Source organism: Eurytemora carolleeae, unplaced genomic scaffold (genome assembly GCF_000591075.1).
Source record: "Eurytemora carolleeae unplaced genomic scaffold, Eaff_2.0 scaffold412, whole genome shotgun sequence".
NCBI lineage: Eukaryota > Metazoa > Arthropoda > Copepoda > Calanoida > Temoridae > Eurytemora > Eurytemora carolleeae.
In genome coordinates, this window is record NW_019396406.1 from 47,521 (window position 1) to 70,804 (window position 23,284).

Consider the following 23,284-nt stretch of genomic DNA (forward strand, 5'->3'; position numbering starts at 1 on the left):
TTGATTAGGGATCATGGTTGATCTTTAAGCTTACAACTTCAGTTGGTTCTCCTTAGTGAGAAGGTTGAGATGTTAGTCCTTGGGTTGCCTGAGTGATGGGTTGGTTCTCTTTTTCTTTTTTCCCGGGCCCCAGTGTTTCGCGCCAGTCACCCCTGACGCTGAGTTTATTGTAATGCCCCTGGAAGCTGCCTGTACTGTGAGCGTACTTCACAGAGGAGACCGGTCTTTTGTTTATGTTGTGAAAACTAGGCCCGGCCGGTTCTGTACTCTCAGTCATAGTTCTCTGTTCAAGCTTTTAGCATGTATATACGTTATTTTCGCCTGTAAATTTCCGCGTGGTAAAAATGAATTGATTGAGTGAACGTATGTATTTTTCAGAAGAATAACGGTTTAGACTTGAGATTTTGATATTTTTTGCTGTCTTTTGCTTGTGAGAGGAACGTAGAGGTATGTACAGAACCGGGGTCAAACATTTTGTGATTTTATAAAAATGATGGTTTATGATATTCATAGCCTACTATATTTTAGTCATATACATTTATTCTTGATAAAGTAGTGGAACTGATAAGTTTAAATTTTCTTGTATTTTAAATTTAAAGAAAATTGACTAGCTTAAAGTAAAATAACGTTTTCTGGAATTGATTAGATATTTCTTTTTAAGATTCAACCATCCAGTTCAACTTCCATCATTCCAGAAATATGGTTGGAAAGGGGAAGGGTTCGACTCACTCACGCAAGCCTAGGACTAGGTAAATGCTTTACCATTGCTTTATGAACTGTAGAGTACTCTCTGTAGAGTAGCTTTACATTCAATAGCTTTACATAAATGTTTCTAGTTCCACGAAGTATACTTACTGAGTTTGAGCGCAAAGTCGATGTTTAAAAACATAAATTTGGGTGGGTACGTTTTCAGAATCGTTTTTTTAATTATTAAATAACTACTACAAAAAAATAGTAAAAATTCCATAGTAAACTAATTATGCTTATAATTTATTTTTCAAAAATTTAGTTTGTAAATTGATAATAAAAAAGTCCCTTAGTTTTTCACCTTAGTTGTTAATATAATGTTACACTTGAAAAATTTGAAGACTTGTTTATAGTTTTCCATTTCATTTTCATCTTCAATAACAAGCTGTTGATTAGATACTGGGTTAACAATCGAATCAATCCTAAAAAGTGTTAATAAATTGCATTTTAGGTGTTAATGATAAATCAGTTTTCAGGATAGGAATTTGAGTAGATTTAGCGCAAAGATCTTATTTTAACAAAAGAAATGAAATACAAATTGAGAAAACGAACTACTGAAGTCCGTTCCAGCTTTTATACAGGGTTACTAAGAAACGATGAGACTTCTTTCACTACCTATAATAACCAAAAAAGGTTAAAGGAAATGAGTTTTTGCCAAACACCCAAACTTTCTAATCTCTATATCTTTGAAACTTGATGATGTAAACCTTTGATATTTCAAACTTAGACTAATTTAATCTACCAGAATTTTTCGAAGGTATGCTACATCGGGTTACAGATAGAGATAAGAAAATCAGAGTGGTAAGACCTCAGTTCCGTTGGGGTTTAAAACAACCCATCTATTGAACCACCTGATGTAAAACATGAATGAATAAATTTTGTGCGTTCGTACCTAAATGCTTTCTCATGCTTTGTGGGTAACCCTGTTTTTATATTGTTTAGATAACGGAGTCCATATGATTATCTTATGTAGTTGATCATTTGCTAAATTTAAAAACAAACCCAATATAAACATGAAGGCAAGTTCCCACATTCTCATTTCTCCTTTATCAATAAATCACATAATATATATTACAATGATTTAAATACAATTATGAATTGTAATTTGTAATTGACGAATTCAAGGTCGTTTTTGTTTTCCTTTAAAACATCATAACATAATAACGTCTGCTAGAGTTTACTTTATGAAAACGATAAATGGCTGCAAGATGAACAGTGAAGACGGACAAGTTTACATTTGTTTTAGTTAGTAAACCAGTATGTGCAATTATATCAGAAACCATTTCAAAATCAACACAAATTGTTTTTATTCACAGTTTTTATTTTTTTATATGTAAATTTTTCCTGATAAACCATTGTATTATATTCCGACTATTCTGCTCATGTTTTGCACAATCAGCTAATACAGCTCCTAGGTTCATCTTCAAACAGAATAACAGAAAGATCAGAAAATATGAATATTTCATTTTCAATCTGGAATATTTAGATATCTTAAATACATTTCTAAATGTTTTTCCTATTTCACCTCTGAAATAAATTTTGCGTCGAAGGATTATCCACTTGCGTGAAGATCTATGCAAAGCCTAGGATCCTAGACTCAGCCAATGATAAAACCTTTGATATTTCAAACGTAGAATACTTGATCCAACAGAATTCATATCTTGAAATATCAAAGGACTACAACATTGGGTTGCAAAGATTAAGGGGTTAAAAAATCAGAGTTTTTGACAAAGACTCAATTCTTTCAAACAAATTAAGCAACTAATCACAAGCTTTTTTTCTATTCCCTATATTTTTGTAACCTAATGAACGGTGCAAACCTTTAATATTTAAAACAATAACTCTTTTAACAGAATTAATAGTATGAAATATCAAAGGTATAAACATGAAAAGATAGAAAATCATACATAATGAGAAGTATTTTAACTAGATATGATCAGTTAAACTACTAGTGTCCTAGTGTGCTCATCACTCTTGTAAAAGAATTCAACTTTTAAAATAATGTTGTTATTCAAAATAAGTTAATTTAGCTCAAGCTTAAACTTCAAAATATTGTGAATATTTGTAAACAATGGATTTATCTACTGAGCAGTTTGAGGTTTAACAAGTAAATGGTTTCTTTTCGTAAAATCTAATCTTTTATTAACTTGAAATGGAGGATCCGCGATTCTGTAGTTTTGCCGGCTAAAAAATCTAATTTTTGACACCATCACAATTATAAACTTTTACTCTTAAGAAATAGTATTTTTAAGGAATTTTTGCAATTTTTTTATTAATAAGGGCACAGAACGGTAAAACGGCCGGTAGAAAAACTACATTCATAAAAAGCGCTTAAAGAATAGATGCAAAAATAATTGATAAAAAAGTTATTATATGTCAAAAACAAACATCTATATTTTTATTTTATTTTAGACGTAGATTCTGGGGCACCCTACACAGAATGGATTCTGGGACACCCTACACAATATGTATTCTGGGACACCCTACACAACATGTTTACATGGACACCCAATATCATGAATTCTCAGACACCCTAAACAACATGTATTATGGGACACCCTGCACACCATGTATACTGGGACACCCTATATAACATGTATTCTGAGACACCCTAAACAACATGTATTCTGAGAAACTCTACACAACATGTATACTGGGACACCCTATATAACATGTATTCTGAGACACCCTAAAAAACATGTATTCTGGAAACCCTACACAACATGTATACTGGAACACCCTACACATCATGTATTCTGGGACACCCTAAACAACATGTTTCTGGGACACTCTACACAAGATGGATTCTGGGACACCCTACACAGCATGTATACTGGGATACCCTATATACCATGCATTCTGGGACACCCTAAACAACATGTATTCTGGGAAACCCTACCCAACATGTATACTGGGACACCCTACACAACATGTATTCTGGGAAACCCTACCCAACATGTATACTGGGACACCCTACGCAACATATATTCTGGGACACCCTAAACAACATGTTTCTGGGACACCCTAAACAACATGTTTCTGTGACACTCTATACAACATGTATTCTGGGACATCCTTCACGACATGTATTCTGGGACATCCTTCACGACATGTATTCTGGGACACCCTATATAACATGTATTCTGGGACACCCTACACAACATGGATTCTGGGACACCCTACACAACATGTATTCTGGAACACCCTATATAGCATGTATTCTGGGACACCCTAAACAATATGTATTCTGTGAAACCCTACACGAAATATAATCTGGGACACCCTACACAAAATACGATGCAATTTAAAAATCTGATTAAATAATGTTCATCACTTTGCACGCAATACAACAAATCTAAACAATTTGAAAAAAATATTTTTTTAATATTTTTTTTAATTGAATCAACTTTTCCCATATTGGCTATTATTTTACTTTGATTAAAAAAGGGTTCCTACACAAATAACATAGTAACACCGTTTTTAGAAAAACGACTTTAACTTATTTCAGTGTCTTAATTACTTAAATGGAGTGACCAGCAATTGGGTTTGGGCATCGAATGGGTTATTTAAAAACTATAGTTTTTTTGTTCTCTTTGTCTTTAAATGAAAGGAATAGTTAGAACTAATTTAGTGTTTACTTGGATATGTTAGATTGTGTGAATTTGGCTAATGAAGAAATTGCCATCTGATAACATTATCATATCTGAATTCTGATTCTTCAAAAAAAAAAAAAAAACATCTATGAGAGAACTTCCTAAAGTATAGGGGATTGCTCCCTGTGTTCCTTCATTTCATACTTTTTCCAAGTTAGGGGAATCAAGGAAAACCCATAACTGCACCCCTTATGCAAAATGGAGAGTTTTGAGCCCTGAAAGCTCTCTTGAGAGTAATCTTCCATAGCAGTCCAGTCCTCACATCTGGTCGAGTAAAAAACCAGTTTTGTTGTGCCTGGCTGTATATCCACAAGTGTTTAAAATTATCTGGATGATATGATATGTGGGTGATATTTGGATGATATGTGGGTGATATCTGGATGATATCACCCACATATCATCTAGATATCACCAATCCAATCCAGCATTGTTCTTCACATATTCACCTTATCATTATTCTTCCATCTGTAATAATCTAAATTAACACTCATACATACATACAGCACACATCTTGAACAATTATATATTTAATATATGTTATACTGTATTCACTTACCATTATACCTGTTATAAGACTGTCTAAATGGAACTTATATTTATCAAAAAATCAAGAATTTACTGACATTGATTCTAATGAAAACATCAATTTACTTCAAAATGATAAAAATTTTGAAACATTGTATCTCCCAAAATAGTTGCATAAAATTTATTACATATAAATTCTTATAAAAAATCATCAAATATTATTAAATTCTCACTTAAAAATGCATTTTTGTGCAGTTGAGGTTTCAAGAATATATTGACACAGAAACAGGTATTCAAAAAGTCGAGTTTAAGTCGAATTTATGCACCAAGATTTTACCCGGTTGGTGACTGGAGTTCAAGTGTGAAGTTTAAGCCAAGTTAAAGTAGAGTTTTGAAGTGGAGAAAACTGGGATTTAAAAAGTTGAGTTTAAGTTGAGTTTTTCACTCAGATTTCACCCAGTTGGTAACTGGAATTCAAAAGTGGAGTTAAAGTCGAGTTTAAGTGGACTTTTGAAGTGGCGTTTAGGACATCTAGTTAACATCTAGTTGTATCCTCCAGTTCTGTTTCCTGGGTTTCTATAGTAGTTTCTCTACACAAAATTTACTTATGTGCATTTTTACTGCAGGAAAACATACTGTAATTATCAGAACTAAACTGGAAAAAGGACTATTCTTCCACATTTTAATCAGATAATGGGTCACTTCACTCACTCAAAATTACTCCTGCAGTCTCTTTGATAGTACACAATAGTGAACATAAATTTGTGTAAATCAAAGATTAATAACAATACAAATAAAAGATTTAGGGGTTTTTCGTTCACAATAACCCTAAAGCAGAAACCCAAAGGAGTTAAGCGCATGCCGAGTTGAATTACAAGACAAAGAGAAAGTCCATTCTCGCGGCATGCGTGTAACTCCTTTGGGCTTCTGCCTCAGGGTTATTGTGAACGAAAAACCCTAAATCTTGAAAATACGACTTCTAGTGTTCTATCAGAATTGTTATTAATCTATGGCATAAATAATCAGTCTATTTTCTTCAAATTAAAAAGATGAAAACTTTAGATTTTTATTAGCCAACAAACCAGGAAAAGCTGAAAAACTTAACGGATTCTAACGAAACGTTCCTATAATGTTTTAAAAAATAATGGGTCAAATAAAAAAGTTCCTAAAACGTTACATAACGTAATGGTTAGCAAGGTAACATTCCTAAAACTTTCAAACTGTTTTAAAGAAATGTAACTGCTGCAAGTTTTTACTTGTAGTAATCTAAACATTTCAACCAACTCATAATAAAAATAAATGGAATTTTAAATGTAAAATATGCAGTATGTACAGCCCTATTGGCGTTTCAGAAAAAACAAAACAGTTTATATTTTATTCAACATACTTTAAAAGAATTTAACTTAAACCAAAGCGTCAATAACAATTCTTCAAAATTAATAAAAAAATAAAACTTTTTCTTCAATAACAAAATTGATAAATTACGAGGAATTATATTTTAGCCAAACAAAGTGACAAAAACAATTCTGGGATCTAGAATTTTAAAGGTTCTCTTTGAGTTATTTCTATAAAATAGCAAAATTAACAAAGAAAAAATGCTACAAATGTCAACCCACGCAGCAAGAAGTGTATTTTGATTTTTCCTCGAGTAAAATAACGACATATATTCTCTTTATAAAAATTATATCTATTTTTAACCAATCAGATTCAAACAACAACATATATACAGCTAATGGGGTGCATTTACTGATTTAGCCAATTATCAATATTGTTATAGAAATCATAAAGCCAGACGAAAGTGTTCAAATAGGCCTTTTCTAACAGTGCACAAAATCGAGGAAAAATATTACAATAACGTACATGAAATTCTTTTTTTTTAAATTATCGTGGGAAAATTTGAAACATTTTTTTTACCTTTTTTTGTCAAGCAAGCCCTGAAATTAAATTCATGAATCCGTTAAGAAAAGACGACATTTTAAATCGTCCAATATTAGGAAAAAATAGTTTTACAAGCTTAAAAGATATTTTTGAAATTGCTTACTATTTTACAAACCATTCCACGGGGGGAGGGGGGCTCAGTCCCTGTTGGGGGCTGAATACCCCATGAATATCAAAGTTTTCCCTTCCCAAGGGAAGAGGGGACTTTGCCCTAATAGCCACACCCCTGTGTACAGTGTACACCTGTCCAAAAATGGATAGACTTTTACATCATTACTTAATCAATAAAAAAGTCATAAAAAATATAAAATGTCAAAATAGAAAAATAATATAAATAGAAAAATAAAATAGAAAAGCCTACTCCCCCCACCCCTTCCCCCCTCAACAATCACTACTATTTACCCCTGCCTTGAATTAGACGTGTATCCTATTACCTTAAACTTGATAACATGCCAAAACCTACAATACTTAAAACATGGATTAAAATAAATATGCATCTGCTCAAATATGTAGATTATGAAATAAAGACAGTTAACAAATTTAAATACATTTCTTAGTTTGCCTCGACATTAATTGTTAATAATCGTAAATCTTAAGAAGTAAACACCTATAAAGTAACGATTAATAAGAACAAATATTTAGTTCGAACCTTAAAGGGACTGTAAAGGAAAAATGAAATGGGTATAGGCTAAAACCCGAGAATCTCAGGAGTTGAACGATACCTATAAGTAGGGATGTTAACGTATTCATTTTTTGGAAAACGATCGTTTCGTTGTGAAAACGACGCGATCGTTTTTTTAAAGTTTGTTACAGTGGGGGAAAAAATTACAAATAATGTCAATTTGTTTGATTTTGTAATGGTCAATTAACAAAAAAAATGTATATCTGGATCCAAGATTGGTAAAGTGAAAACTAGGTATAAGAAAACAATTTTATCTATCTATCTATCTATCTATCTATCTATCTAAAAATCTATCTATCTATCTATCTATCTATCTATCTATCTATCTATCTATCTATCTATCTATCTATCTTTCTATCTAAAAATCTATCTATCTATCTATCTGTTGCTTTTTCTATCTATGAATCTATCTATTTACAGGGTAGCCCAAAAACAACAGGGATTTAGGTCGTCCGATCTTTCCGAAAATTTCTCTTTAAACTTCAGCTAACATAAATTGCTTTAGAAATAAAAAAAATCATTTTTATAAATCTGATTCTAAACCCACTTAGATTTTTAAATCTGGGGTTTGGAATCCTGCGTATTCTACGTTATCATAAACCGGAACAAAGTGTACAAATCATTTGATTTATAGTTATAATGGAAAATCATTGTTTGTAAAGTGAAAGGCATAGAGTCTATGTGAAATGATCATCGGTCAAATATGAAGCCAGCCTTTTTCATAATTTGGTTTTCTTTTAACATTAATTTTAGATTTTTAATAAAATGATATTCCAGGGCCCAAAAGGTTATATAGCATAAATATGTGAAGTACTACTGCAGTATGGAAACAGTACAACAAAATGGCCGTTTTACACTTTTTTCTAGTAAATTCCCCTCTAATATATATTCTATTCTCTTTGGTTGCAACAGCTTTGATGGACCTTAGAAATAGGGGACTCTTCAAGACATTATTTGAAATATGACACTTAAGTTACAAGTAATCTTATTAAGTATTCATAAGTATAACTTTTAAAAAAAATCTTAGTGGGTTCAGATTTATATAAATAATTTTTTTTATTTCTTATGCAATATTTATTAGCTGAAGTTAACTGAGAGATTTTTTATTATCGGACATGGTTTTACACTAAACGGAAAGATCGGATGACACAAAGTTAATTAGATGACCCCTTCTAAAATCAAAAACATACACTAAGGCTCATTTTCTAGTCTTTAAAAGCGAAAAAAAAGCTGAAAAATCCAAATCCCTTTTTTTGGGCCACCCTGTATCTATCAACCTATCTATCTATGTATCTATTTACCTATATATAAATATTTTTGAAAGTAAAATAATCAAATTTTTTAACCTATGCTACCCCCGGGCCCCGGGGTACTCAAGAGTTCCCTCAAAAATGTTTAGCCCATTCGGTCCAGCCGTTAGGCCAGATGTAGCTAACATATATACAAACAAATATATATTAGCGAAGAGAATTTTTTCTTCATATCTAGGTTTCTTTCTATCTTTTTATTTCTGATCTTCTCTCTTTCTTTATTTCTTTCTTTCTTTCTTTCTTTTTTCTTTCTTTCTTTAACTTTATTTCTTTTATCTATCCAGCTACCTATATTTCTTTATTTTTATCCACTCGGTTTCTGATATTTTTTTGAAATGTTTATTTACGTTTTAAGATTTATTTTAGAAAAAACAGATTTGTTTCTGTCCAAGAGGATTCTTAACTACTCCACTTCTTAATAACTTTTTAAAGATTTTTAAACAAAACCCTTGTGAGCAGCCACACCTTCCTCTCTGAGGCGTTCTCCCTAGGGTTTGCAGCAAACGGAACGTTTCGCGAAAAAATGCGAAAATTTTCGTTCGCATTTTGCAAACTTTTTCGCGAAATTTAACATTTTTTTCACGAAAAAACGATGCAAAATTTCCTGAAAAAAATGTTCGCGAAAATGCGAAATGCGAAAATTTCCTGAAAATATTTTCAGGAAAAAGTTCCGTGAAACAATTAATTTTGCAAAAACTTGTAGAATTCTCTGCTCATGAATCATGATTGCTTAATATTTGAAGTTTTATAACTTTGTCATATTAACAATTTCTCTTCCTTTACTTTAATAAAGGCTTGATGAAGAGAATTTGATTTCTTTAGCTAAGTTTCTGTCCGTCCATATACGATTACCCATGACTATGAGCCAGTCAATTAAAAATTTCTTTTTTTCGAGAAATTTTCGCGAAATGATTTTTCCTTTTTGCGGCAAACCCTAGTTTCTCTCTCTTTCTGAACTTGAATATTCTGTTATTAACTTTTGTTTTACTTCCACCAAGAAGCATTTTCGCGATATACATTATTAAGCAATATTTAGTAAGTTTTTTGCTGATTTTCGGATTTAATTTGTGGATTTTCAAAGCGTTAAGACGGCTAACAGTTGTTAGAAGGAGGGGGGCATAAGTTGGCATAAGTTAGGTTGTATGTTTATACAGATACATATGTGAACTGTCATCTTGTCTCTATGTCATATTTGTGGTTTTGTAAACACTATAGGGCACAGGGGGAAGGGGGGGATAAGAGAGATGGTAAGGGAGGGGGGTAAGTACAGTAAAGGGTAGGTACGGGAGAGGGATTAAAGAGTTACCACCGAGTTGACAGTATAGGAAAAGTTAAAGGAATTATGAAAGCGTCTCCAAAAGGAATGGATTTGCGGATTAACATCAAATGAATTCCAACTTTTCAGTCTAATAATTTGTAGACTTCAAAATTAAAATCTCTTCATGTCACAATATAAAATAATATTTCTTTGTTAGCTATTTAGCAGACTTTGAAAATTCGTTGTCCGAAATTAGATGAAATCACTTTTATGCAAATCCAACATTTTTCTGAGAATTAGAAAAGATATAAGGGTGTAAAACGGAAATTCCCGGACCCATAAAAAATGTATTGTATATCTTACGAAATTAGAATATGGAAAAATAATTTTAATACGGTGGTAGGCGATTATATTAATGTAATGAAGACGACTTTTTATTTAAATTTAAATTGTTGCCAAGCTTTTTACGAATTACAAGTTTTTCGAGGATTTTTTATATATCTCTTATTATTATCAATGTTGAAATCTTTATAATAAAGCTCTTCGCTCAAATATATACAATACTGTTGTTTACCTTATAATACATAAGTATGGGTGTTAAATGTTTAGTGTTTGCAAACAAACACACTTTTGAAATTGATAAGGTAAAGTGTAAAGGCAAACAAAAGGAAACTAAAGACGAGAAAAATCTTAAACTAATCTCAGTTTGGAAAAATAAAAGCAAATAAATTTATTTCTACACCACATATAGCTTTTATACATTTTTGATAAAAAAGATGGTTACACATTGTGATTTGTTGCATAAAACGTGCTGGGTCGACTCAGACTGGACAGTACGACTGAATGCATAAACAGTTCACGATGTACCGGCTCAGATTAGGCAATTTTTACATTGGGGCGTACTATAGAAGTAAGTACAGAAGTAATCACTTACACGGTGGACCAGGGTCAATTTAAATTCGGACCGGACCGACCCCTTGTACAAGCCTTAGTGACGCGTGGAAAGTACCGGCCCGACCCTATCCTATGCTGGCTCGGTTTAAACTTTGTTGGCGCGACCCGACTTTTTACAGCACCTGGCCTATTATAGGTCTATATTACCTACCCCACTAGCTTAGTTTCATGTGCTTAGTGTGTCAGAGATAATGGAAAAAATATATTAATATTTACGGTACAAGCCCAAAGTGTCACAATCTAATAATTTTGATAAATAAATGTATTTCTTGTTGTCACCTGTGGCAAAGTATAAAATTATGCCTGGATTTACGATTTGCTATGATTCAATTAATTACTTTAGGCATTTTTGAGAAGGTAATTTTCGCAATTTAACCATTTTGATTTAAATTAAGATACTTACGTACACAATTACACATGAATCTTAATTTTTGAAATCGCCATTTTTAAATACTTACTTAAATGTGCTAGACAAATTACAGTTTTTGGTCGGAAAACCCTTAGATCAGAAAAATATTAGGCCAGAACTCTCGATAAAAAAAAACAATGTAGATCGACATTCATAAACATTTCTCACTGTAAAAAAAAGTATATGTCAAAAAAATTATATTCATTAGGTAAATTAAAAAAACAATAGTTTTCCAAAAAAAAGGTTGCATCGTTGTTTCCTTTTTCGTTTTTCAAAAGTTCAAAACGAATGGTTCGTTAGTTGTGATCCATCGTTTTTCTAAAAACGATACGATCGTTTTTGGAAAAAAGCAAAAAATGAAACGAACGTTTTTTCAATCGTTTTTATAAACAATTAACAACCTTAGAAGTCACCTGGCAAAAATGTCACGTTGCAAAGTTGTCACCTTGCCAATTGTCAAAATTGTCACTTTATAGAGTGGCATGTCCGATTCACAACGGTCAACAGACAATTGTCACTTAGCAAATTTGCTACCTGGCAAAGTTGTCACCTGGCAAAGTTGTCACCTGGCAAAGTGGTCACTTGGCAGAGTTGTCACTTGGCAGAGTTGTCATCTGGCAAAGTTGCTACCTGGCAAGGTTGTCACCTGGCAAAGTTTTCACCTGGCAATGTTTTCAACTGGCCAATTGTAACCTGTCAAAGTTGTCACTTTAAAGAGTGTCATATTCAATTCACAACGGTAAAAACTTTGTAGCATCAATTATGGATTTTCCAATCCATGGTTATAATATAACACTTTTTAACTTTCACATTATGATCAGATAAAGGTTTCTGAAGGGTACAGTTGTGAATCGGACATGTCTTTTTTTTCTTTCTATTTTAATGGAGGGTCACATAGAATTACAACATTAGTCCCTTTTATATATGTATTTCTTGCTAAAGAAGAAAATATTTAATTTTAAATTTAAGATAGTGTTTTTTCCTTATGTTTTAACCCTATCCCTGCTGGGTACTTGAAAACCAGGATATGCTGGGGGGGGGGTGGAATAGGGTTAAGCTTACTTTCTCAAGAATACAGTTTTTCTTTTTAAACCCTTCAGTTAAATATTGGATTAAATAATCTTAATACACAGTAAAGCAAAGTAATAGATGAATAAATTCATGGCAAAAAATCCACAGCGTGGAATGGAATGTAAATTAAATAGTTGATTACGTATTATTCATGGTATCATATCTACCATATATACAACTCAAGTAGGTGTATTCGATCATCCATGCCTATTAGTTCCCCACCCTACGTCCTCCTACCCCCCACGGCGCGTATCCAACCCAAACATACAGGTGGGGTTTCGCGGATTACACAAATATTTACTATCTTTTCCCGGATTAATGCTGCGTCGAGTCTAGCCCATGTTCGAGGATTTTTAGCGCTACGTAGATACATACCCATCTTTCTCTCATGCAACAGATACGTAATATCTTTTCTTTCGGGCCTTCAGTTCATATTTGACCGAGCCCGAGTGCATCACAAAGATGTCCGAAGGCTTATACTTCAGTATATGATGATAATGTGAATTTAAAGTTTTGCCCAATTTCAAGATTTTGTCCAAAAAACGTGAAAAGAGAGCAAATAAAATTACGTGAACAATGTGAAGTGAAAAAATGAAACCTTACCAAATTTATTTTTGGACATTCGTATTTACCTTCTGTTCATTTAGGTAAACAATGCATAGCAGAGAATCAGAAATTAATGTTTCTTTGAATATATTTTAGGTTCTGTTTGGCAACCCCTCCGACAGTTTGAATATTAGGCTTATTTATCTTAAAGTATTCGCCCTGTGTTTAAATTTTGCATTTGCAAATTGTAAAGCGAAGACAAAAGATAACAAATGGCAGTTTACATATTTCTTTCACGTTTTGTTTGCCAAAAATTATCGCTACATTTTAAAAATGATTTTTAAACTTTTCAACATGTGTCATCAGAAAATGGGAACATGATAATTTTTTTCCCTCTTACATTTTAAGAACATTACTCATTTGATATCAGAGTTGTCAACAATTGTTTTGAATAATTTGAAAAACCGTATCTTTTAAAGTGATTTAGAGAATATTTACCCTTCACCTCCTCCCGCCTTCCCCTCCGTAACATATTTTTTTCAAGCCTTTGATGAAGTTTGCATAAATCTCATTTTTAGCTAAAATCCCACAAAACATTAATTTTAACTGAAGAATAAATTTTAATAAAATTTTGCCGCAATTTCTCATTTTTCATCGAAACTAATTTGTCTAAATAGAGATTGATTAATGTTCTAAAAAGATTCTATGCAACAACACCCCACCCCCTTTTTCCCTTCAAGCCATGATGCAACCCCTTTTTCAAAAGACCCTCCCCCCCCCACTCCCACACAAATCTCCATTCTTCCCATTTTTATTTGATTGAATAAATTGTACACAAATTTGCATACATGTATAAGCGTATTACTCTTCAACTGTGAATTCTACAGAAAGGGGGGGGGAGCAGTTTGTAAAAAAAATTAAAGAAGATGTCACTGTTTTAACTTAAAGGGACTGAAGACGTAGTTTCAAGTTACCCTCCATCAAACAGATTCTAGTACTGTAGATGGCAACTTGGAATTTGTACTTGTAATCAGTATCAGCTGTATTCTGACGTCACAAGTGTCAATTCAGTTTTTTTATGCCCGACAAAATTATTAATAATAATGATAATTTTAGATCTTACAGTAAAACAAGTTTAATTTTATGTGTTCTTTATTGTCTGTTTTTACATTTTGTTATTTAATATTAGAAAACATGTCAACTAATGTGAGAAAATTTCCTTTTTCCTTGCTATATTTGACACTTGTGACGTCGTGTAGAGTTGGTCCATTTCTCTGTTGCTACCTATTCTCCTTGAAAATCTATTTGCCCTCCATAATTAAAAAGTATCAAAACATTAAGAATATAATATTTTTTTTTGCTGAAATTTGATTGTTTTTAAAGCTGGGTCTCATTAAAAGTGACTTGTAATTTTTGGGCGTAGTGACAAAGATATCTTTCTGAGTGTTACTCTAATAAAGTATTAAAGGGTACCGTTGTTAATCCGACGATGGACATAACATTATAAAAATTGTACACTTGAAATCAAGACCAGATTCTCTTTAATTTGCATTTATAAATATTTTCATTTTAGTTTTGAAAATGTTGAATCCAAATTTGTTGGATTTTGTCCATCTTCATGTTCTTGTTACTCAGACACAGTCAGGTTACCTTTCTTAATTAATTAATCGATAGGTTAAGTCAATTATTGTTCAATTAATTAATTCAATTAATTAATTCAATTAATTATTTGACCTGTTATTTGATTCGTCGGTCTTCTATTTTCTAGTTATTTACCAAAAATTTATCGCTTTTTAAATTTATTTGTTGAAAGGAAAATCTTTGATCTAGTTGATCATAAATTGATTTGATCTCAATTAAATGCAGTTGATTTATTTGCTTAGTATGAATGTTTGATGCCGAGATTTTTGAGCATTTGACTTTTATTTGAATAATTTATAAAATAAGATTGCTTGGCAGTTTGTAAATTGATTTTATTATTGGTTGTTTGTAGATCTTGTAAATATAAATATTTTGTTATTTAAATTTTTTTGTTATGTTTTATGTTTAAAACCGTAACTAGGCAAATCTTGTTTCTAATAGTTGACAATAATTATTTTAATCAAACTTCTTGACTTTGGAAACCTTTTTTTGGGACATACATTTAGAACCTAGAGAGCTTTTATAAGGGTTAATATAATTTTCTTTTATTTGTTGAATCTTTATTGTTTCCGGTTTTTTATGTTTCAAATTGTTTTAGATTATTTGTATGTTTTTTTGGCTAAACTTTTTTATTCCAGGTGTCATAAAGAGAACTTACACATACCTCGTGGTATTCCTACCAATACCAAGAAACTGTAAGTAATTCTTGATTTTCTGATTCAAATTTGTCGAATAAAAATTAAAGTTTGACAGTGTTTACTCTACAACTTTCCTTTATTTATACTATCAAGCAAAAAATAATTCCAATTCTCTTTGTTTTGTGAATTTGTACAAAGTTAAATAAAAACTAAATTAAATGCAATTTTGATACCTTTTAACAAAAAAAAACTTCACGGAAAAGCTGGTTTTAAGACTAATATGTTGTGAAGGATTTAGGCAAGATGGGTTTTAGCAAGAATGGGTCGAAATCAGGCTTAGAAAGGGTTGAAATTAAGCGTAAATTCCCAGAAAGAAAGAGAGTCGTTAAGTAGGTCTTCTTGGTATTTGATGAGATATTTTATGCAATCTTAGTTTTGCAATCTTCACCTTTAATGCTTAAATTCGAAACCTGTAAAATTTTAGAATTATTCCTGACATTTACATTTACAGCTGAAATATAAATACGATTAAAGTCAGATTTTTCCCAGGCTGTTTTGCATAATTTTGTAAAAATTTCGTAGAAATGGTAATGTGGTAAGGTAATGTGGACGGTGGTATTAATACACTTGATTTATATTGTATATTGTGTATATTTATCACTACAAAAAATATTGGGACGCTCTCACGCAAAATTTTTTTTTTTTGCTAATTACTCCTTTTAAACTTAAACAAGATACAAGAGTATTGCATTTACCTAGGACTACAGCAAAGTATGATTGAGTTAAGGAGGTATAAAGCAAAAGAGTATTGCATTTACCTAGGACTACAGCAAAGTATGATTGAGTTGGGGAGGTATAAAGCAAAAGGCCAAGGCGTGGCGACACTTCAAAGCCGAGGCTGTATAAACATTTGATGACATATTTTCGGAGTTGTCTACGCACATATTTCAGGATTTGCGTATACGGTCTATGCACAAACAAAATATGTACAGACTTATGAAAGCACCAAATTGTAGATGCATCCTAATCCTTAAACTTGACGGAGAGGTATGTTTGATTGACAATGGTTCCCTTTTACTCTTGTCCGATGAATGAGATATTCTTTTTTTTGTCTTGCTAAACTGTATTACTTTCAATTGGGTCACGTATGAGGGTGCTAGAGCGTCGGTAAACCCGTCGGTCGCAGGATGCAATTTAAACTGCCCTTAACTCTCTGTAAGTGACTTTCTTATGCTTACACTCATTCTTATGCTTTAGAAGAGGAAATTAACGACGATATTCTTTTAATGCAACTTCAGAAAAATAGACTCTTCAAATGGTTGGGACATTTGAAATAAGCAGTAGAGATAATGCCTTTTTCTACTGCTTAGTACTGAATTCATCATTTACATAGGGAAAAGGCCAACATTTATGCAAAGTTACCAGTATCATAACTCCTGTATAGCTTTCATCTTATGCTGAAGTATGAGAATAACAATTTATTTGCATCTACTCAATAGTTCTTCTGAAAGCATAGAAAATGTGTGAAATTGACCCTTCATGCAAGTACCTTGGAAACCTTAGCTGATCAATAATGAGGAAGATATTGTCGTTTTTTGATCACTTTTGTAGAGTAACCACAATTGAAAATATTAATTAGTTTTCAAAATTATAAACATTGATTCTTATTCATATTTGAATTTCATCAGACAAAATTTTTGAGGGTAGCGTTGTAAATCGGGCATTGCCATATTTAAATGAAGGTTTACTTGAAGTTACGCTTACAGTCCCTTTAAAAGGAGTATATGAAATAAAACTGGTGTTCTGTATGTTTGATGATGGCTACTATTAAACATGTTTAGAAGGAAAATATAAAAGTCTGTCGGTTAGATTAGCAATATACTCTAGCATAGTATTTGTTACAAGGTGTCATCTTACAATCTTAATATTCCTAGACCTACTCCTGTAAGAAATGCCGTACTCTTAAAAGTTCGTGCCAAACAGTATCAGTCCAGGTACCACTCGTCCGCTATCCAAGTCAACCAGGACACAACCCACCTGGCTCTAAATGCCAAACCAGGGACACAAGCCTAGCTATCCAACAAGCTATTATTGACTAGGATACAACCCACCTAGCTCTAAATGCCACACAGGGACACACAAATAGCTATCAATCAAGCTATTACTCCGGCTCTAAATGCCACACCGGACACAGGCGTAGCTTATCAATCAAGCTTTTACTTTGGCTCTAAATGCCACAAAAGACACACGCATTGGCTATCTATCAAGCCCTTAATCAATCTCTACTTATACTGAGGTAGGATCTCAACCCAAATACCTAATTCGGGGTCCAATTACTCTACACTATAATCAAAGCGGAGTTCTTATTCTAACTAATTGTATTTGAGGTTTATATGCCACAGGTTAAAGTTAATAGACGTAATTACAATTCCTACGTTGTTATTTATATCACATGTTACATATTACAGCACAGTTGAAATAGGCGCATTTAAGATGTGCGTATTTACAGGATTAGCCAAGATAGATATAACGTAGTTAAGCTATCTCCACACATATTTATAAGTTTTATGTACATATTAAAAAGGGTTTGCTAACCATGCTATGTATTTATTTGAAATGCAGTTCAAATGAATAATGATTTTACCGTAGAAGTTTACAAACATAGATAATTAATAATGTACAATGTACTGCAAGCTTACTGAATATCATGTGACCGGATATTTATCACACTCCAACCTTCCCATATACTCCTCCACCCTTCCCATATACTCCTCCACCCTTCCCATATACTCCTCTACCCTTCCCATTTACTCCTCTACCCTTCCCATATAATCCTCTACCCTTCCCATATAATCCTCTACCCTTCTCATAAACTCCTCCACCCTTCCCATTTACTCCTCTACACTTCCCATATAATCCTCTACCCTTCCCATATAATCCTCTACCCTTCCCATATACTCCTCCACCCTTCCCATATACTACTCTACCCTTCCCATATACTCCTCTATCACTTCCCATATAATCCTCTACCCTTCCCATATACTCCTCTACCCTTCCCATATACTCCTCCACTTTTCCCATATACTCCTCTATCCTTCCCATATACTCCTCTATCCCTTCCCATATACTCCTCTACCCTTCCCATATAATCCTCTTCCCCTCCCCTGTCTATACACACATCACATAAACCCACCCCCCCCATTCCACAACCCAACATAACCACCCAACCCATATATGCTAAATTGCGGCATTAATGCCGTTTAACCAAACCCTAAAGTATAAACTACCTGTCAATGGATAACTGAGAATGAATGAATGAATGAATAGTTAAATTTACCTCAATAAAACAAATTTGGAAGTAATTCTTTAAAAAGTTAGGAAAGTTATTAACTTAATTTAATCGTTTATTAACAGCTTTCAGAGAATATTTTAGTGATTTATTAATTTCTAATAAACTGTATGAATTAGGATTTTCATTCGCAATAACTTGCGCAATGCTTGCTTTTCCTGAATATTCAGCTTCACAGTTATTTTCTTTTTTAGTTTTATAATTAGCAATACTACTAATATAAAATCCTCGGTAGTCACCAATAAAATTTGGAAAGGCAGCGGAATTAAATAGTTTCATTTATATCAAGAAAAATATACACCCCCCGTAATGTCGTCTTTACCAGCCCCAGACGGCTCTGCCTATAGTTTTACAAATGTGTGTCAACGGAAGTAAGTTACAAAATCAAATATTTTAATTCCATTATCTTTGCAACCTAATTGTATAAGCCTTCGATATTTCAAACTTAGAGTATTTGATATAAAAAATTCATAGTTTTATATAACTAATGTCTAAGACATTTAGTTGCAAAAATATAGAAAATAGAAAATAGAAAATTTATATTTTGTTTCAAAGACTCAATTCCTTTATATTTCCTCTTCCAAAGAGCTGTACATTGTACAATGTTGATATAAAATATCCAGACAGTGGCTCTAAATCGATATTTGAAATTACATAGAAAAAAAGAAAAATTCCGGCAGTATGTCTAAGAAACTAGACTGAAGAAGAAAAACCTTACTTTTACAGAGACTATATACAGTGATAGCAAAAAATATATTGGGTGGAAGGGCGTCTAAAATCCCCCCCCCCCTTCATTCAGCAGGAATTGGATAGTTGAATTTTTAAGGAACAAATTATCTTTAACTTATTTAAGATATTTCCATCAGGGAAGGTAAATTAATAATTCGGATTTATTGAAATATTAAAAATAAAAAACTCGAATTTCCCGGACACAATGCAAAGATCGATAAGATCGTTTATAGGAATAATAAATATATCTAAACAATACAAACACGACTCCACCCTCTTGTATAAAGGGGCGTGGGAGTTCCTTTGAATCAAACTCATAATATTCCCCCCCCCCTCTTATTCAATAAAATCATAAAAATGTTCAAGCATGACATTTTATACAATTTTAAAAACAAAAAGTAGTTAATGTTGAGTCTAGATTTTATTTTATTTTCAAACGAATTTTTTACTACCTTAAGCTGAATATTTTATCTTTGACCCTATTCCAGCTGGAATCTATCGTTTTTATGGTTGTTAAATTATTTGTTTTTAAGAACTGTTTTTTTTTCCGTATTAATTAACCGGAAAACAAAATCTTGGTAAAAAACTGTTTTTTAAACAAACTTTGTATCTTAAGTATAGTATTTAAATTAAAAACCTTATGTACGTACTTAAAAAAAGTGAAAGTTTTTGACTGAAGTTTTGGATCATACTAGAGATGGACATTGTTTTTGTGAAAGTTTTGATGATGGTTCGTCTAATTGCATACTTGACTACTTAATACTTGTCTGCTTATCATACTCTTTTACTGTCTATCAGTCTATCTGTCTATATGTCTATCTGTCTATCTGTCAATCTGTCTATCTGTCTATCTGTCTATCTGTCTATCTGTCTATCTGTCCATCTGTCTATCTGTCTATCTGTCTATCTATCTATCTGTATATCTCTACCTGTCTATCTGTCTATCTGTCCATCTGTCTATCTGTCTTTCTGTCTATCTGTCTATCTGTCTATCTGTCAATCTGTGTATCTGTCTGTCTGTCTATCTGTCTATCTGTCTATCTGTATAACTGTCTATCTGTCTATCTGTCTATCTGTCTATCTGTCTATCTGTCTATCTGTCTATCTGTCTATCTGTCTATCTGTTTATCTGTCTTTTTGTCTATCTGTCTTTTTGACCATCTATCTGTTAATCTATATATTTGTTAATCTATCTGTCTATCTGTTTATCTGTTTATATATTTAATCTATCCATCTATTTGAGATGGTTTGTCTTAATGAACTCAAGTTAAGAATTTGAATTATGTGACAATAAACCTTTGTGTTTACAGATGAAGGATTAGAAGGGGTTTATATGAGTAGATGGGGTTAGGGAAGAGGAGGAGGATGGGGGAGGGGGTCGGGGTATGTTTGGGTGGTCCTTTACGTGATTTTAAAAGAAAGTTTTAATTGTTTACATCTACTTAAAAAGTAGTAATCTCTGTTTGGATGTCCGATCAACTAAGGAACCACTTAACCAATTTGCCTCAAATATTATTGGGAAACCACAAAAATGGGTTTGTTCGGGGTTTCCCTTTTTGGTGTTTATACATTGGCGTACATTCTTAGTTAAACAATCCGAAAACCAAAAAGAGACTGTTTTGGGCTCTGTGTAACTTGTAACTTTGTATGTAAGATGACACAGAGGCCAAAACTTAAGAGATGATAGATATAGTTTAAAATATTATTTTCATTGGCAGTTTTTTATCCCTTAATTTTTATATTTTTTATATCTTTATGAAAAATAAAATTGTAAAACGGAAACTCGGGAGTTTCATTATATACGTAACTCTCTTAAATTTCCGAGTCTAGCTGTGTATCTGCATAATAATTTGAATAACCAAAACTATTCTTGTTTGTCGGCATCTATAGAATATACAATACATTTAATACTGCAAACTATACATTATACAATCGTTAAAACTAGTCATAAACTTTATAAGAACTCATGCACAGTTTCAAAGCTATAGCATTGGTTTTATTTTTTCAGTTCTGTCAGATTTTATATCATATTCAATAATTCATGAGAAATGCGAGCAAGGATCAATGCTATTCTTCTAAAATTCTTCTAAAGGAAGGAAGATAACGGGCTGAAAAGGGGGAGGGGGCGGGGAAATATATTTATGATGGTATATGTATACTGTTAAGGATACAGATAGTCTAATAATTGTCTAAGCAACCCTATTTTGGAATATTTAAACTGTAGACTAGAGGGAATAGAGAAGTTTATTACTGGCCGGGGGTATCTTCTACTCTGAATATGGGGGTTGAGGCTTAGTTTAGGATAGTTGGATAATTTTAAAGAAAATAAGCTTTATCAGATACTAAATCTTTTATTATAGTAAAAAGCTGAAATAATATATTTATTTTTATTTTTGAGAATTGGGGGGGAGGTATAAAGCAAAAGAGTATTGCATTTACCTTTTATTTCAGAGGTGTACGCATCTTTTGTACTGCAGTGTACTGTCTCCGGGCTGTAATGTAAACACAAGGCGGATGTCGAAGCCTGACATGGGATCCATCTTTCACATAAATAATCAATGAAATATTCTGGTCTATAGGAAACTATTATGTGAATTATCAAAATTATCAAAATTCAATGCTTTTAACCTCCTCGGATACTAAATGAACACTGAGGCATCTATTATGGTTTACAAATTCCGCCCAGAAAGAACTGGTTTCAATATGTATGCAGAGTATACGCAACTGCAATTAACTTTCCTTGCATTACATTCTTGCATCGTTCAGTTTGACAATTGATTAGTGGCCGGTTGCTCCGAAGAATTATAATGTAAAGAAAGTTATTTCAGAGGTTTACGCATTTTGTGTACTGCAGTGAACTGTATCTGGGCGGTAAAGTAAACACAAGACGGATGTCAAAGCCTGACATGGGAATCATCTTTCACATAAAAAATCAATGAAATATTCTGGTCATAGGAAGCTATTATATGTGAATTGTCAAAATTTTAAAAATTAAATGCTTTTATTCTCCTCGGATACTAGAGTAACACTGATACAACAATTCTTGTTTACAAAAACCGTTCAGAGAGAACTGGTTTCAATATGTACGCAGAGAATATACGCAACAGCAATTAACTTTCCTTGCCTTATTACCTTGGATTGCCCTGCCTATCCTGTCTATTCTGGTTTATTTGTCTAAAAATGTAAAATTATGTAAATATTATACTTTGAGGATTCCAGGTGATCTATATCTAGCAGTTTGGAAGGATCTTGCCACTAATTGAATTATTAGAACCTACAGGGAGACTCAAATATTAGACCCTACAGGGGGACTCAACTAATAGAACCTACAGGGGGACTCAAATATTAGAACCTACAGGGGGACTCAAATATTAGAACCTACAGGGGGACTCAAATATTTTCTACAGAGTGATCCGTCAATATCTATATATACATTGCTTGTCTGGGTGTCTTTCTGTTTGTATCCAACAAACGCCAAAACGGCTGAACAAATCGGGCACGATGGAATGAACGCTAGCTTACTGTGTGAACTCAAGGAGTATGACGCATTTATTCCTGAGAAAAAACTGGCAAACAAAGTGTTCAACAGTTAAAGCCTAGCTGTCAGTAGATAAATAAGGAAAATTCTGTCATCCTTGATCAGTCAAAGGTTTGAATTTATGGGTACCTTTGTGATTCGGGGATACCTCTCTTTAAATTTAAGGTCACTTGAAATTATGCTTACAGTCCCTTTAAATACACTAGACAAACCTTTGAAAGGGTGAGTATATGTTTAAACAATACACATTTAAATTTTCCCTTGTTTTTGTCTTTATCCGTCAGTTTCTGTATTGA

At 32.6% G+C, this 23,284-nt stretch overlaps 1 protein-coding gene across 1 annotated transcript in view; it reads left to right on the forward strand.

The window, feature by feature from the left end:
• Window positions 1-23,284, forward strand: part of LOC111702634 (slit homolog 2 protein) — a 45,816-nt gene continuing 22,532 nt past the window's right edge. The window contains exons 1-4 of the mRNA XM_023474388.1: window positions 1-447; window positions 662-749; window positions 14,667-14,738; window positions 15,373-15,429. Of these exons, the coding sequence (XP_023330156.1) occupies window positions 700-749; window positions 14,667-14,738; window positions 15,373-15,429 (179 nt within the window). The 5' untranslated portion in view covers window positions 1-447; window positions 662-699. The remainder of the gene's footprint in view (window positions 448-661; window positions 750-14,666; window positions 14,739-15,372; window positions 15,430-23,284) is intronic.